The sequence below is a fragment of the Oryctolagus cuniculus genome, chromosome 7, assembly GCF_051225735.1.
Source record: "Oryctolagus cuniculus isolate XC-2025 breed Fujian yellow rabbit chromosome 7, ASM5122573v1, whole genome shotgun sequence".
Lineage (NCBI taxonomy): Eukaryota > Metazoa > Chordata > Mammalia > Lagomorpha > Leporidae > Oryctolagus > Oryctolagus cuniculus.
In genome coordinates, this window is record NC_142873.1 from 133,400,471 (window position 1) to 133,418,675 (window position 18,205).

The 18,205-nt window shown below is 43.1% G+C and overlaps 2 protein-coding genes across 6 annotated transcripts in view; both read right to left on the minus strand.

Annotated features, from left to right (window-relative positions):
* Positions 1-4,101: 4,101 nt before the first annotated feature.
* On the minus strand, positions 4,102-6,730 carry TMCO2 (transmembrane and coiled-coil domains 2). The gene is made up of 2 exons (XM_002715726.6): positions 6,094-6,730; positions 4,102-4,497 (listed from the first exon to the last, which is right to left on the minus strand). Exons 1-2 carry the CDS (start codon positions 6,331-6,333, stop codon positions 4,183-4,185), a joined length of 555 nt encoding a protein of 184 aa, XP_002715772.3. The 5' UTR covers positions 6,334-6,730; the 3' UTR covers positions 4,102-4,182.
* Positions 6,731-12,101: 5,371 nt separating this feature from the next.
* The window catches only part of RLF (RLF zinc finger), a 104,264-nt gene continuing 98,160 nt past the window's right edge, over positions 12,102-18,205 (minus strand). For all 5 annotated transcript variants that reach the window (XM_002715189.6, XM_089300922.1, XM_089300923.1 and 2 more), the window contains one exon: positions 12,102-17,234. In XM_002715189.6, the coding sequence (XP_002715235.3) occupies positions 12,576-17,234 (4,659 nt within the window). In that variant the 3' untranslated portion in view covers positions 12,102-12,575. The remainder of the gene's footprint in view (positions 17,235-18,205) is intronic.

The window sequence follows — 18,205 nt, forward strand, 5'->3', positions numbered from 1 at the left end:
GGCTGGAGGTCTGTGATTCTAATAAATCTTGCTTTTAAATCTCTGCTTGTCCACTTGGAAATTCTTCTTCCATGTGAGACAAAGAACCACGGTAATAATATTTTCTCCACCGCTGTTTTACCTGTAACACACCCACATGGGAGATCTGGAAGAAGCTCCTGGCTCCTAGCTTCAGTCTGGCCCAGCTCTGACTGTTGCAGCCACTTGGGGGTGAACCAGCAGATGAAGATCTGCTCCCCCCCCCCCCATAACTCTTTCAAATGAATAAATGAATAAATCTTAAAAAAAAAAAAAAAAAACCACGGTGTTGGCAGGATTTGCCAAGGGAGAAAGGCTGAATTTGGAGGATCTAGACTGGCAGACGCTGCTGTAGGAGTGTAGGAGTGGCAAATATCCCCCATTTAATCTGAAGGCTAGAAATACCTCTCAGCCCTTCCCATGTCTTGTGTTGATTCTCTACTTATGGAGCATTCGAGGTCCCTTAACTAAGACCCTGGTTCCAAGTGCCAGAAACATCTCCAGAAAAGAATACTGCCCCAGCCCCAGGTAGGACTGAATACTTGGCATCCATTTCTTATGACTATGCTGTGAATCACACTTTCCTTCTCAGCAGAGAGGCAGGAAGAAGGGACCCCATCAGTTTCTACCACATTGCACACCCTAATGGGAGTGGCCAGCCTGCTTCCTCTTTTGTTAACTAGCTAATTTTACCTTACCCTTCACAGGCTACTAAATCCACATGACCTCCATGTTAAAAGAAATGTAATGGGGGCCAGTACGGTGGCATAGTGGGTAAAGCCACTGCCTTCAGTGCCAGCATCCCATATGGACACTATTTTGAAACCTGGCTGCTCCACTTCTGATTGATCCAGCTCTCTGCTGTGGCCTGGGAAAGCAGTGGAAGATGGCCCAAGTGCTTGGGCTCCTGCACCCGCAAGGGAGACCCAGAGGAAACTTCTGGCTCTTGGCTTCAGATCGGCTCAGCTCCAGCTGATGCGGCCATTTGGTGAGTGAACCAGTGGATTAAAGATCTCCGTCTCTGCCTCTGCCTCTCTGTATCTCTGCCTTTCAAATAAATAAATAGATCTTTAAAAAACAATCTGTAATGGTCCTTTTCTGACAGCATAAAGCCTAAACTATATGGTTTGGTCTTTAAGGGTCTTCATTCATTATCTGACTCCAATCTACTCAAGGCCTTCTTCTTTCTTTCTTTTTTTTTTTTTTTAAAGCTTTATTTTTATTTATTTTGAAAGACAGAGTTACAGAGAGAGGTAGAGACAGAGGTCTTCCATCTGCTGGTTCACTTCCCCAGGTGGCCGTTTTACTTCCCAGGTGGCCGCAATGGCCTGGAGCTGTGCTGATCTGAAGCTAGGAGCTTCTTCCAAGTCTCCCATGTGGGTGCAGGGGCCCAAGGATTCGGGCTATCTTCTACCGCTTTCCCTGGCCGTAGCTGAGAGTTGGATCAGAAGAGGAGCATCAAGGAATAGAATCAGCACCCATATATATGCTGACACTTAAGGCCAGGGTGTTAACCCACTACACCACAGCGCCAGCCCCTGTTTCTCTCTCTTTTTAAAAATTTATTTATTTGAAAGTCAGAGTTAAACAGAGAAAGAGAGAGCCTCCACCCACCAGTTCACTCCCCAAATGGCCACAATGCCCAGGGCTGGGCCAGGCCCAAAGCCAGGAGTCAGGAGCCTTCCTGGGGTCAGCCACATGTGTGCAGCAGCCCAAGCACTTGGGCCATCTTTGCACTGCCTTAGGCACATCAGCATGGATCTGGATCTGAAACAGAGCAGCTAGGACTCAAATCAGAGCCCACAAGAGACGCTGGTGTCGCAGGAGTTGGCCTTACCTACTAGGCCACAGCACCAGCCCAAGGCCACATTCTAACACTTTCCTTTGTAATATCCCAAAGGGTAACCAAGACAAGATGACTGCAATAAAATTTAGACAGCACAAAAACTGAGACATTGACTTCAAAAGACTGGCATGGCACAATAACAAACTTCTCACCTAAACTGTCAGATAATGTATGTTGTTAACCCCCATCTATTCTGTTCACATCATGATGGATAAGGGTATAGAATCAGAATCAAAATGGAGTGTGGCTAAAAGCTGATTGCAGATGTTTTGCTTCTGTACATATTAGCTTTGCTGGCTAAGAGCTAAGGGTGTATCTTGTGACACTATGTGGGTGCAAACTCCCAGGAACTAGGTTGACAGAAATGTGTACTTCACTGTTATCTTACAACTGTATCTTGGATCTGTTATTGGGTTTGTTATTGTTAAATTATCCTACAACCATATTCTGGCTTTCCTCTTTATTGTTCATTGCATACCAGGGGTTCGGTTCGAAATTGTGAGCCCTAGTGGACAGAATACTATAAAAAGCTGTGTAACTCACTGTTGGGGGCCGCACTCTGGTAAGGAGTGTCGGTCCCGATCGGTTGCCTTGCCTGTCATTTGTCTCCCATTTTCAATAAAATTCATGTATGACTGTCACTGGTTTTTTTGTTTGTTTGTTTGTTTTTGTTTTTTTTGACAGGCAGAGTGGATAGTGAGAGAGAGAGAAAGGTCTTCCTTTTGCCATTGGTTCACCCTCCAATGGCCGGCGCACCGCGCTGATCCGAAGCCAGGAGCCAGGTGCTTATCCTGGTCTCCCATGGGGTGCAGGGCCCAAGCACTTGGGCCATCCTCCACTGCCTTCCTGGGCCACAGCAGAGAGCTGGCCTGGAAGAGGGGCAACCGGGACAGAATCCGGTGCCCCGACCGGGACTAGAACCCAGTGTGCCGGTGCCGCTAGGTGGAGGATTAGCCTAGTGAGCTGCGGCGCCGGCCTGTCACTGGTTTTTGTAATACTCTGTTTTAGCTGACGAGTGGATGCATCAAGAGCTGATTGGAAGAGGAGGTTAATGTGCCTTACCCTGGAGCCAATATCCATCCCTGAAGCTCTGCAAAGAGCCTGTGCATCCGCCACCCTGAAACTCTGCTTGTTCCCTGGGCAAGCTATCCTGTACACCCCCGATGATCCCACCAGGAGGAATACCTTCCGTTTCCTTATGGGCCAACTCAATGTCGCTTCCTCTGCAGTCTTTCCTGGCCCTACCTTCTATTCATCCATCTGTTTTTGCACATTTTACGCTGTACAGTGAAGTCTCATCTTACAAAGGGGTTGCATTTGGTAGCCGGGGCATTACACAGAGATTCCAAGTGGTCAAAATCACCTTTGGAAGATACCATGAGGGTGCTCCCTATATTGTCCCTTGTTGAACAGCATAGCCAGCGGATCTTCAACATGCTAACAATTTTCCGTTTCTACTTTATTTCAAGTGACCATGACCACATTTACTGTGGCAAAAATGCACACACTACCACGTCTCCCTTTCTCTCCAACTCTGGAAAAACGCCTTGTGGAATCTGAAACCTGTTGAAGAAAGCCATATACTGTCATCTCCCATAGGCCACCTTGCTCATCCTGCCTTCCTCTCTCACCAGGGTGAAGGTACACACCGAGTGGAGCGCCTCCCTTCTTTTCTCCCTGCCATGAGAGGATTCACACAAGGAGAATTCACCTAGTGTGAGATGATATGACTCCACTGTATTACAATTTCCCTGTTCTAAGTACTCGGGACAGATTCCCAGGGGTTATCACAATGCTTAGCACAGAGCAGGTATCAGTAAAAAGTTGGATAAAATTAAATAATTTATGCCAGTCTCTTTTATGTCCACTCCCATTCTTGACCACCTTTGAGTAGTTAGTGCAGGAGACTCCTGGGCTGCATGTTCGCCTTATGCCAAGGATTGGCTACAGGCATGGCCCTCAAATAGCACTTTTCTGCTTTTTATTGCATCCAGTCCAGCTTCTGCAGCATGGACCTCAAAGGCCTTGTGCCTGACCATCTCCCTTCCTTTCGCTCACATCCATTGATTCCAGGCTAGCTCTCCTTTCCTATATGCTGATGGTCTCCAGCCTGCTGAGTGAGCATCACAATCCAAGAAACATTTCTAACTCCCACCAGCCCCCCTGGTTCACCCCACTACGCACACACATGTAGAAGCTGGGCCCTACTGCATGGAGAGCCAGTCCGTGCAGGGCAATTTCAATATAGCTCTCTAACTTTATTGGTATGCCACCACACACAGAAGGGAGCCGGTGCTTCTCTGGAAGTTTGGAGTCCGTCACATTTCAGACGTAGACGTAAACCCCGACGTGAACAGAGGACTCTGGCAGTCCGAGCAGCTGCAGTAGGGCTCGGAGGAGCACTCCCTCTTCGTGGCAGGCTTCTGGGCAATGATCATCCCTTCCAGGTCCTTCACTTTGTTTTCCACCATCTGGAGTTTCTTCAAAATTTTCTCTTGAAGACCCAAGGATAGGAAGAAATTACTATTTTCTTTAAGTTGACCACTCCCTTCTGGGTTGGCTAACAAAGTCTGAAAAAAATCTGAGCCCTTCTTGTAAAGCTGGTAGAGCGTGATGACAAACAACAGTATTTTCTAAAACAAAACAACAGAAATTGAGCATTACTTGTTTATCCATGTGAAACGCCGCAGTTTACTACAGAGGTAAGACAAAGCAGAGAACAGAACTGCAAAGGCAACAATACCCCTCATTTCCTATGCCAAGCCTTCCCTTTAACAAGGTAATTGCTAAATAAATGTTTATTATTTGCATTAAAGATAATAATCCATGCTTTTTTGCTGCAAGTTTGCCAAATGCTGAGCCCTGTGCTAAAAGTTACTTTACCTATATATGACCTATTTTTGCAGGAAAGAAACTAGATAACCATTTATATACTTCCAGTTTGAAACCTGACATTAAGATCAGCCAGAACTGGAATCCAGGAATTCTCCTTTCAAATACACTTCTAAGACCTAACAGTTTGAAAAACTAGATTTACAGGTCATTAAAAAATATTTTTTAAATACACTAGGACAGGTTACTACCAGGATAAGAAAAAAATAATCTTTTCCCCTATTGTAGTACTGCTTATTAAATTTTTTTTTTTTTTGACAGGCAGAGTAGACAGTAAGAGAGAGAGAGAGAAAGGTCTTCCTTTTGCCATTGGTTCACCCTCCAATGGCTGCTGCGGTGGGCGCATCGCCTTACGTTCTATTAGCTAATTGAAAGTTGTGTACATATAGGTAAATATGTTTCCTGTAGAGGATTTAAATCAGTTGGATTATGTTAAATGAGATTCTGGAGAACTGAATTGGGAATCCTAAAAATTGGGTTCAGATCTCCATTTCTCCAGCTCTCAGAAACTACATGAACTTGGGCAGGTGACAACCCCATAAAATGGAAACTGTCATCCCTGCTCTACTAGACTGGCTTTAATAGGCTCAGAGATTACATGTGACCATGATTCCTAAACAATAGAAGCACATTAAAATAAGTGAATGCTACAAAATGATCCAATAATAACTTCTCTCTGCATTTGTCTTTAAGAAAATCATCTTGAAATCCTCTTTGATGTTCTCACCGAACCTCTACACACCTCATTTTTCTCATTTGTCATGTGAAAATGATCTTGATTACATTACAGATAAGCTATTATTACTGGTGATTAAACAAAAGTATGTAAAATCCTAAATATTTCTCATAATCCAAGCCAGTTCAATTCCTGATTTAACAAGGTCTATCTCGTTAATATACAGTAATGAAAACATCGTGATGCTTTAATAACTACAAGCCTCCTTATCAGTTATAGACCAATGGCCCCAAAGAGGATGGCCATAGCCAGGACTCCAGTTAAACCATAATGTCTATTGTACAAACACAGTAGGTACTCAAAAGATGAGTAAGTGATCAAATAAATTTATGGGCAAAGCTCCCTTCTCAAATTATGGACTTGTTTGACCCATATTATTATAGCAGATAAGCAAAAGGCCATTGTGAGAAAGAGTATTCTTAATCAGAAAACCTAATTAGCAGAGGTTTTCAAGGATACCTGGTTTCAACCAACTTAAGAGACAAGGGTTTGCCCTCGCTCATCCTGCATGATGTTAACACCGGTGGCAGAAAAATGGGAGACAACAAATACAATTTCAATATATAGATATCTAAATATCTCCAGAATAAAAGAGGATAACCTGAATTGACCGAACACTTCGTTTCCATAAGGAATATAATCCTATTGCCAACAAAGCCAAAAAGCAAATCCCCAGGATGACTTGCACAGCCGGAGCAAGATTATCTAGTATCCCCAAACTGTCTGTCTGAGGTGTACTAGTCTCTCCAAGAAAAATTGCTTGTAGCGAATTCCATATTGTGCTGAGAGAGAGAGAATCTAAGAGGTTGTCCCAGGTAAATGAAGGTGAAGATGGTGGCATTTTAATGAAACAGCAGCTCCAGGAATGACATGTGTAGAGGCTTCAGGAATCCAGTTATGAGTTAGGGAGAGCAGCCTGGGAGCTCAGGTGGAGCCATTGTGAGCTGTGCTTTGTGATGTCACCATTTCAAAGGTCAGCTTGCTTCCCGTCACCCAGTGAACCTCCTCACTCAGAAGCCAACCAGCTGCAGACCTCGGTTTTTCCACTCAGTAGTCTCTCTGATCTCTGGCTAGTTCCAGCTGTGGCACAGCACTGTCCAATAGAGCTTTCTGCAATGATGGCTGTTCTCTGCTATCTGTTTTGTCCAATATGGCAGCCACTAGTCACTTGAAATGTGGCTAGTTTAGCAGAGAGGCTGAATTTTAATTTTAATGAAAGTCACATGTGGCTAATGGCTGACCTCTTGGATAACTAGATGTACAACATGTCCAACAATTCCATGAAATGCACAGTGGTTATTTTCACATAGCAAATGAAAAACCTGAGGTGCACTGAGGTAGCCTGGAAATTTGTGGACAGCATTTTAAAAGGGTTTTCAAGAAGAGTGATTTACTTGGTAAATGTGGAAGTAGGGATACTACCAGATTGTCTTGTAGCATTCCCTTCTTTGCATGCTACTGTTGAGAAATTGTGATCTTTGGGGAGGCTATTAATATATTTGAGCCTCATTTTGTTTATCAACTTGTAGATGGGGATTCCACTTCCTTCACAAGCCTTGCATTATGCTATGATCTAAGAACTTTGTAAACAGGAGCATGCTACACTTGTAACCTCTATGACAAGGCTATCAAATTACTGACCAGAACTTACCAGCAAGGAGCTAAGTATGATCTAGTCCCAAAAAGCTTTCATGAGAAAAAGATAGCTCGTACAATAGGTCATACATAATCCAGATTGAGACTACAAACAGCTAGAATCCAGGAATTTTACTAAGAGGAGGGGACAATAAGGAGGGAAAGGGTCAGTTAGGACAATTTAAAAAAATTGCCTGATTCTCTGAGAGATGAAGACACCACATGCTCCAATCTGTTCATTTTGTTTGACTGAAAGATCAGAATAGAGAAGCCTGGGGAAGGAACAGCTTCTTCGTACATGCAAGAAAGGGAGTAGTTGGGGTAAAGGGGTCTGGAATGCTGTTGGAAATAGAGCAAAATGACCAGTCGCTGACTCAGCTAGAATTCTTTCTAGCAACGAATAAAAATTACTTAGCCAGGCTGGCGCCGTGGCTTACTAGGCTAATCCCCTGCCTTGCGGCGCCGGCACACTGGGTTCTAGCCCCGGTCAGGGCGCCAGATTCTGTCCTGGTTGCCCCTCTTCCAGGCGAGCTCTCTGCTGTGGCCAGGGAGTGCAGTGGAGGATGGCCCAAGTGCTTGGGCCCTGCACCCCATGGGAGACCAGAAGTACCTGGCTCCTGCCATCGGATCAGCGTGGTGCGCCGGCCACAGCCCGCTGGCCGCGGTGGCCATTGAAGGGTGAACCAATGGAAAAAGGAAGACCTTTCTCTCTGTCTCTCTCTCACTGTCCACTCTGCCTGTCAAAAAAAAAAAAAAAAATTTACTTAGCCAAGACTTAGCTAAGTTTGACTACAAGGTAAACACAGCTCAGAAACCACTGAAGAACAGTAGCCAGAAAATTTTTGGAGGAAGGTAAGAGTTGTGACAATTGAATGATTTCCCAAGACTGCCAACACTACATTGCTAAGTTGAGGGACTACTTGGCACTTAGTACTCTCAAAGCACATAATACAATATCTGCAATTTCTGGCTTGTATGCTTTCCCTGACTGTTGTTAGGGCAGGAACCATGGCCAGTTTATTGACTATTGTACCCCTAGTGCTTGGCACATCATCAGCCTTCACATATTAAGTGAAAGCAAATACTTTTAGAAGCAAATCATCAAGTCTCTATTATATTTGTGTACTTGTTTGTATAAGATTAATTTGCAGGGCTGGCACTGTGGCATAGTGGGTAAAGCAGTGCCAGTATCCCATACGGGCACCGGTTTGAGTCCCGGTTGCTCCAGTTCCAATCCAGCTCTCTGCTATGGCCCGGGAGTGCAGTGGAGGATGGCCCAAGTCCTTGGGCCCCTGCACCTGCATGGGAGACCTGTTAGAAGCTCCTGGCTCCGGATCAGTGCAGCTCCAGTCGTTGTGGCTCTCTGGGGAGTGAACCAGTGGATGGGAGACCTCTCTCTCTGCCTCCTTCTAACCATGCCTTTCAAATAAATACATACATCTTTTTTAAAAAAAAGATTAATTTGCACAAAGATGTCACACGTACACTTATGATCAACTATTATTTGTAACACTGATGACCAAATATAAAGTATGATAAACCTTGAGTATAAGGTCCTTCTAAGACAATCTAGTATAAATGCAATCCACTCATTTGACACCAGCCCTCCTACCTGGACACCTCGAATGATGAACTTATAACTCACAGCAGTCAACTCACCACCTTTGATAGTTACCCATCCATCCATCACTGTCACTTGCATTCAACAGTCTTCTCCATCAGCCTGGTAGGACTTACTGACTTATGTAAAAGGTACTTTTAAGCCTTCAATCTTTTTTAAAATATTTATTCATTTGAAAGAATTACAGAGAGAGGGATCTTCCAATGCTGGTTCACTCCCCAGCTGGCTACCAATGACTGGGGCTGGGCCAAGCCAAAGCCAGAAGCCAGGATCTCCCAGGTCTCCCACACGGGTAGCAGGGCCTCAGGTACTTGGGCATCTTGCACCGCTTTTCCTAGGCCATTAGCAAGGAGCTGGATTGGAAGTGGAGTAGCCAGGACAAGAACCTGTGCCCAGATGGGATGCTGGCACTGCAGGCAGCAGCTTATCCTGCTATGCCAGGGCCAGCCCATTCAATTGGTTCTTTATTGCCTTCCAAGCAAAATCTAAAACAGGGCTGTAGGGCCCTAAATTCCTTGTCCCTGCTTACCCATTAAACTTCTCTCCCTTCCCTCTATTATTCTCCCAGCTCCAGCTTCGGCGTTCTCGTTACTATCACTAATACTCCATGTGCTACACCTCACCACAGAGCCTTTGCCCCTAATTGGATTACCCTCTCTCTGCCTGTGTAACTTCTAGTGATTCTTCATGTTTCATTTTAAACAGCACTTCCTTAAGGAAGCTTCTGCGGTGCTTTCTTAGGTTCCTAAGTCAGATTGTTCTTGGTAGCACTTTTACATGACTAGTCTTTCCAAGGGTTTCACGTCTGTCTTTGCTGGTAGACTCTATTCTCCATAACACAGGAAACTTGTTCACTTACCATTCAGGAGCAAGATCGGTGCTGAGTCAATAGTTGGCTTCTCGTTAATGACTCAGGTATCTTTCCTGAGCCTTTGGCCTTCTAAACCTACCAAATACACGCTGACCGGTACCTACCCGTTACCGTTCTCAAGCCAGTTCTCACCTTCAAATGCAGAATCCGTTCCTCCAGGTGCAGATCAAGGAGGAGAGAGCACGGCAGGCCACTCTTTGGAGCCCTACCTTCACATATTAAGGTACAATTCAGTCAGCAGGCATCACGGTCTACCTCGGGGAGGACAGAGCAACTTTTTCATTTGGAAGTTTCTCTCAGAAAGGAAGCAAGCTGGACCTTTCCATAGGTTACATGTTACTCACAGAAACACTATGCACACTTTCCATCTGTTCTTAACATGGGATATATGGCTGTGAGGTTGATCTGCATGACCCGGCTCTTACTTAACACTTCAAACTTTATCTTCACAAACAATACACTGTTGTAAAATCTATTTATTTAAAAAGACGTGACAAAGGGTGAGACAGAACGAGCTCTTCCATCTACTGGTTCACTCTCAAATGCTGGCAACAGTGGGGCTAAGGCCAGGACAAAGCCAGGAGCTCCATCCAGGTATCCTACATGGGTGGCAGGAACTCAACACACTTGAGTCTTCAGCTGCTGCCTCCCACGGACATCAGGAGAAGCTGGAGTAGCTGGGACTTGAACCAGGCATTCCAATATGGAATGTGGGTGTGGCAGGTGGTGGCTTAACCTGCTGCACAATTCCTGAATCTCTACTTGGTTTTACTATAGAGCAGTATTTCTGGTACCTCAAAGACCACCTAAACTTTTTTGTTCACATTCATTTCCCCCTCTATGATATTCTAGTAAGTAGAGATGGAAAAATAGGCTCCATTTCTTGTGTCTGCCAGCCAGGCCAAACATTGCATCTCTACCTCAAGTTCTTTGTCAAAGAGGATAGGGACAGTCTGTATTTCATGGCATTATGAAAATACAAGATAAATTTTGTTAGTGCTAAAATGTGTAATCACCCTGAACTCTCACACCACTTCCTCCTTGGGCTTACATGTCATTTAGTGTCCCCAGAACTTTTCTGTACGAAGAATCTGGAGATCCTACCGAACCGCAGACCCTGGGGGTGGGTGTAGTGGCAGTTGTTTAGGCACTGCCACCTGGGGCGTCTGTGTCCCTCACTGGAATACTCTTATGCTTCTGACCCAGCTTCCTGCTACTGCATCATGGAAGGCAAAGCAGATGATGGCTCCTGGTTTTGGCATGGCCCAGCCCTGGCTGTTGCTGGCATTTGGGAGATGAATCAGCAGATGAAGATCTAACTGCCTTTCACATAAATGAAAACATATAGACACTTCTTTGGCCAGTAGATCTGGAGTAGAGCTTGAAGTTCTGCATTAACAAGCTCCTAGGTGACACCCATGCTGCTGATCCATTTCCAATATCCTGAGGCAAGTGTTTTGCTAGCAGTTCAGATGCCACCAGGAATATCTACATCCTGTATCAGGGTGCCTAGGTTCAAGTCCTAGCTCAGCTCCTAATTTCAGCTGTGAGTGTGCACCCTTTGAGGAAACAGGTTGATAGTTCAAGTAGTTGGGTCCCTGCCACCTACATGAGATCACCCAGATTGAGTTTCTGACTTCTGGCTTTGGCCTGACCCAGCCCTAGCTGTTGTGGGCATTTGGGGAGTCAATCAGTGGAAAGGAGACCACTATCTGTCACTGCCTCTCAAAGTAAATATAATAAATATTTACAAAACCAAAACAAGGCTCTAAATTACCCAACCCCTCTGTTTATCTTATGTTAAAGTTCCACAATGGCTTTAGCAAATTAATTTGGTAACTATCTCCCAAAGCGTCTAGACCTGTTAAGTCTGTAAGTATGTGTGTACTTAAACATCTGGTGAATGATCACACCCTTGACAGTGCAACCCAGAAGCAAGTGATCTGGGATTGAGGGAGGATAGACTAGGGATGGAATATCCCTAGGATGGGTAACATAAAGCTTTCTTCTCCGTTGTTTTCCACCCTCTCTAAGTACTCATGAAAATGAGGGAAATCACTGAAGCAAGAGAATTCTGTGGAAAATGCCAAGGCTACAAAAATAACCCTTGATAAGCATGATTTGGTTAGTGGGCTGGCATCCCACATGGTTTGAGTCCTGGCTGCTCCAGTTCCAATGCAGCTCTCTGCTACGGCCTGGGAAACAGCAGAAGATGGCCCAAGTGCTTGGAAGAAGCTCCTGGCTCCCAACTTTGGATGGGTCCAGCTCTGGCTGTTGTGGCCATTTGGGTAAGTGAACCAGCAGATGGTAGACCCCTCTCTCTCTCTGCCTTTCAAATAATAATAATTTTTTTTTTTTTAAAGATTTGCCTAGTAAGAGAAGAAAAACTACAGGGATAAAACATGAATGCACACTACAAGAAAATACTAGTGCAATTTCAGTTTACATGTGGCATGAAAACTCAGTATGAGTAAACAAGAAATGGGTGAAAAATTGTAATTTATTGAAACTCAACTCAAAAAATATAAGATGCTGTAGTGTACAATATATTACACAAAGCACCCTCAGGCGCACATTCAAGTCAAGTAAGAACTCCATATCCCTTTCCCTAGCCCTCCCACCCTGGGACCTTAGTATTTGTTCCATATACAATCATGCACATGTAATTTGAAAAAGGAAGCCCCAGTATATTTTGATGTATTAATTAGCACCAAACAAGAGTACAGTTCCATTTCTTTTTTTAATAAACAAACAAACAAAAAACCCAATCAATAAACCAACTGGAGAGCTAATGGACTCAGCCAATACTGCTGACATAGATATTATACATTCATGTAAATACACAGCCTATTCTACCCTAAACAACAGTGGGGCTGGTTCTCAGCCTTTGTTCAAGTTGGCAATTGTCCCATGTTGCAATGTTAGAGCCAGTCTGTTTCTAAAACAAAATTGTTATTTAGGAACTTCCTACACAAAGCTCATCTGTTTTTTTTGCTGGAAATAAATCTAAAATTGGTGTGGAAAACTTAGATCTTTCAAGGACAACCACTGGCCGAAGATAATGAAGCTGTTTTAAGGCAAGCTCTCCACAGTCTGTTAATGCTTTGTCCAAAACGACCCTCAGGTTCTCCAAGGAAGGAACTGTTGTGGTTTCAGCTACTATTAAAGGTGGGATTGCAGTCAGGTTCTCATGAATTGTAGAGTCACTGGAAGAATGAGGTATGTTAACATCAGGGTCATTGTCATTCACCAAATTATTTGCCATAACACTCCCTGTTAAGTCATTGCTGGGCTGTGAAGAATTACTTAATGTTAAGTGCTCTGAAGGCTCCCAATCATCAAAATCATCTTCTTTCTCTTCACTTTCCTGAATAAATTTCAGAAATGAAGATTCAAATCCCATAGGCTTGTAAGTCTTCAAATCAAATGACCTGGGCTGTGAATGCTTCCTAAAATTCTCTTTTGGGACATGGGTTGCATTTTTTACAGTGTTTTCTTGCCCTGAACTATGCTGCCCAGTTTCTGAGTCTTTGATTCTTGGTAAAGGCAGGTGGAAACTTGCAAAGTAAGTCCCACTTTCAGTCCCACTGGGATTAGGTATGGAATTTTCTATTTTACAAGAAGGAGGCTGAACTATATTACATTGTTCCAAAGAAGTGGTTTCTGAACTATGGTTACATTTCAAAGTCCCCCTGTAGTGCAGAGTCTCTGCATCAAATACTGGTTTGCTTTCTGTACACCCTTTCTGACCGCCATCCTTTTCAGCTGGGTGAGAGGAGGAATCAGTGTTCTGGAAGGGTGTACTATTTTCACCTGGAGAGTGGCTGTGCTGTGTGTGCTCTGGTTCACAGCTTCTGCTGTCTTCTTTCTTTATACAGGGCTCTGCTTCAGATGGGGGCTCCTCTTTAATTTTGGTACCATACTTAACACAGACAACTAGGTTTTCCATCTGTTGCTCTAAATAGGCACTACTCATCTGATGGGTACGTTTGTAATGCCTCACTATGCTGCTCTCCAACTTCACCACAGATAAGCATCCCTGAACCATGCAAGGATACTGCGTGTGTTCAGACTGCTCTACACACATGTGCAGGGCTTCAGCTCTGGTCTTAAAGCTAATTGGAGCTTTCTTTTCTTTGATTAAGCTACACTTCTTAGCCTTGGCATTAAAAGATCTCCTGGTAGTCTGATGTTCATGCCCCTGAGTGTGAGCTGTTGGACACACTTTTTCACTCCTTAGCAGCCTTTCATTTGCTACTTTCTGACTTCTAAACAGATCATCGTAATAGTCCTTATGTCGGTAATACACATGTTGCGAATAATTGCCATGATGGGTAAAAATCTGGCCACAGCCATTAAGATCACAATGAATTTCATAATCTGAATGTATTTCCCCTTCAATATTATGCTGCTCCATCAAGTGGTGTTTCAGTTTGCTGAATGTATAGAAAACAGCAGGGCACTGGGGCTGGTTACAGGAAAACCTTGCAGCAGACTCAGCTTCAGAAAGTACTTTTGGCTCTGCAATATGATCGAGGTTATGAGAGTCACTACAGTGCTTAGCAAGAGCTTTGGAACACAGGAAGCGTTTGTTACATTCCTTATATTTGCAAGCAAATATCTTTTTACATTTTACAAGTTCCCTTTTGGTTCTTGCTTTGTCTTTCTCTAAACATAACTGTTCTTTGTTATACTGATGTACAGTTCTGTAATGGCGAATCAAGCCTTTCAGATTGGTGAATGAGGAGTTGCAAGTTTTATGGATACAATGGAATGGTTTGTGGTATTTATTCAAAATATAGCATAGATTTCCTTTAGCAACAGTTCGCCTGCTACCTCTCCCTTCTCTTCCTTCTTGTTCTTCTCTGTGGCTGCCTATTGGTGATGAAATATCAGATGTTTTGCTTTCTGTTTCTTCACAAGATGACTCCAAATCTGTTTCTGAACTGCATTCATCCTTTTTAGAATGACAGTGTGGCTTCTCAGAATTACTGTTGGGATCACCTCCAAGTTCTGCAGAACAATCACCTTTCAACCTGTCTACTGAGCATGGGCCTTCATGATCACACTTCTCATTATCTAACAGTTTGTGAGTCGCTCTGTCACTGCCAATCTGATGTTTATTTTTATAATGAATTCTAAGGTGTGTTTTCCTTGTAAATGACCTTTGGCAAATATGACACTGAAATGGGGAATACCGATGTTGGAACATGGTTAATTGAAGGACTTTTTCTTTTGAATAATTATGTTTTTTAAGATAATGCATTAACAAAGCCTCTCGGGTCACAAATTCATATTTGCATCCTTGAAGCTCACAGAAAAAAGGCTTAGCTGCCAGCTGTGCAAGGTATTGACTTGGCACATTTTCATCTTGATTCTGAAAATTAAGGTCTGAGATAGTAGATGAAACCGACTGAAGAGACTTAGCACCACTGGATGGATACCCCTGCAATGACCCTGAGAAAGATCCATGTGTAATCGAGTTTTTCAAACTTAAATGTTTCAAGCGTAACAGAAGCTCTAACATGGTATCCTCTGTACATGGTCTTTTAGGTGCACAAATGGAGGGCTGTGAGGCATAACCTTGATGTTCTCGCTTACATTTAGTATGAATATTGTGATCCAGACCTTCATCTGGGGAGTCACTGTTTGTATCTGAGCTGGGTTTTGGTTCTGCTTCAAACTTCTCAGTTGTTTGGTTGTGTTCATTACCCAAAGAGGGAAAGAGATCTTTTGTCTTTATCTTTTTGGGTTTGAAATGGTATGGATGGACCTTCCGGAGATGCTTTTGCATCCCTCTTGCATTTTTGTATGTGGAACCACATCCATCAAAACCACAGGTAAACTTAGTCCCATCAAAGCAAACTGCCACAGTGGAGCATTTTTCTTTTAAATTGGAGGGCACAAAGACTTTCTCATGAGATAATAATATATCCTGCATGGTTTCGGGGTGATCCAGTGTGTCAATTAGCTCTTCATTCATCGAAGCTGAAGAGCTGTGACTTAGCTGATCACTAGAATTACTGTCACTGTTTTCTTTCAGGTTGTCTGCAGTTTCTGTATCTGTTTGAGAATTAGCTGATCCTCCACAGAAAAGAAGATCCTCAGATAAATGTGGTTTATCAGTTTGGTCAAGTACATGGGGCTGACTAACAGAATCTTGCTTTTCACCTGCTGCAGGCTCAAGTTTCACTGATTTCTTTATGTCTCCATTTGAACTTTCAACATTATGCATTGAGAGGTGATTCTGGTATTCAATTTTGGAATAATAGAACTTTTTACAACCAAGAAAGTTGCATGTATAAGATGCATCCCTAAAGTGTTGTGCTTCATGGTGGTAAAGCTGTCCCAAGTCACTGAAAACAACATTACAGCCATTTAATTCACATTTATAACGCAGATCATCATGTTTTTGTTTATGATTGAGTAGTTCATTCACTGATCCAAAACGAGCATAGCAATCTATAGATACACACATATAGGGCTGAGGCCCACAATGCACTTGCTCATGCTCTCGCAGGTGAAAAGCAGACATGAAATGTCGTCGACAATAAGTACACTTCTCTCTTCTGTTTTTCATAGCAAGGTAGTGCTTGGCATTTTCATCGTTATTTTGGTGTTCAGCTTTAAGATGCACACTTAAGTATTTAAACTGCTTAAACACACGGGAACAGTCTGTACCAGGACATGGGTATAAATCTCTGTCCTGCAGGTGGCAATCTTCTAATTTGCTGAATGTAACGTATTCATGAGACTCTCCTTTGGTTTCTTCGTTTAGTGACTGATTTTGCTCCAGGGTTGCAGAGGGGCTCTTGGGACAAACACCCTTTTGAGAGCTTTTCAACAGTAATTTCTTTCTAGAGCGGTCCCTTCTGCTTGGTGGCATTTTAACATGCTCCATCACATGAGGAACAAATATTTCTTTCCTCTTGAATTTTTTAATACAAACTGGACAGGTATAAACTCCATCTTCCATGTGCATCTTAGAATGATGAAGAATCCTGGCCTCTATACATTCCCGCTTACACAACAAACAGAAAAACTTATACTGAAGCCACCTCTGGTATCTTTCAGAAGAACCAATGGGCTTTTTGTCTCTTTTCTCCTTATGCTGATCTGTCAAATCTCTTCTTCTATATTGTTTATCTTCTTTACTTTCATCATAGTCACTGAGAAAGGACTCTAAAACATCTGTGTCATTAATAGACATTTCATAGCCACTTAAATCATCATCAGAATCTGAGGCTTCTTGTCCTAGGAGTTGGTGACAGTGTCGTTTTAAAGTTTTCCAGTCCCAAAATTCAGGATCAAAAGGCCAATGGGCTTTTAAAGCTAGTAAGAGCTCACATCGGAGAGAATTTGGAACTGGGGCATTTTCTTCATCAAATTTCTGATCTGGTTGCAAATACAATTCTTCCAACATATTAAATCCATCCAAACTGGGTTCAATTAAGAATTCTGTAAGCTGACAGGCTCGTCTGACTTCCAAATCTTCTGGTAAAAGACAGGAAATTGTTTTACAAACTGATGCCTTCATTTCCTCATCCTCACTTGATCTGAGTTGAAGAGCTCTGACACACAGTAAAATTGACACTCCAAGACCAGCATCTTGTGCCTATAGGATAAAGAGCAAAGAAATATTATCTTTTTCTCATATAGAAAGATTTAAACATTTATACATGACAAATGCATAAACAATAAATGCACATGAATTAAAAGGAATTCAGGATAAATAAGATCACTGAAAGATTTAAAAACAAAACAAAACACACACCCAATGGGAGCCAGCTCTGTGGCTTAGCAGGAGAAGCTATCATAAAATCTCTCTACAGCAGTACTGTCTGAGGAAGTAGAAAACCATGAAGACTTGGTCAAATGGACAAAAGATTAGTGCATACAAAATAACTTATCTCAGAAATTGAATGGAATGTGAAAAATGGATCATATGGCAGTGTCTGCACTCTATCTTCATTATAGTGAAGTTCTCTGTTGTGCTCTTCCTTACAAATGATAATCTTATACCACATTATGTTATTAAATCAAGAGAATCATGGTTTAGACTCTGCTGTGAAGCAGGTGTAGGATCCTTACAAGTCACATACCTGTATGTGAAGAAAGGACTAAACCAGACAAGGTAATGTTTTCCAAAACAGTAATACCAAAATATGCTCCATCAAAAAAGGGCTCCTTGGAAAACTAAAATGGATTCAAAATAATTTCCTTTGCTTATACCTCTCACCTCAAAATATAATCACATCTATATTCAGCCTCTCATACTAATTTTAAAGTCTTGATAAAAACCATGGATTTGGCTGGCGCCGTGGCTCAACAGGCTAATCCTCTGCCTGCAGCGCCGGCACCCCAGGTTCTGGTCCCGGTTGCTCCTCTTCCAGTCCAGCTCTCTGCTGTGGCCTGGGAGTGCAGTGGAGGATGGCCCAGGTCCTTGGGCCCTGCACCTGCATGGGAGACCAGGAAGAATCACCTGGCTCCTGGCTTCGGATAGGCACAGCACGCCGGCCGCAATGCGCCGGCCATAGCGGCCGCTTGGGGGCTGAACCAACGGAAAAAGGAAGACCTTTCTCCCTG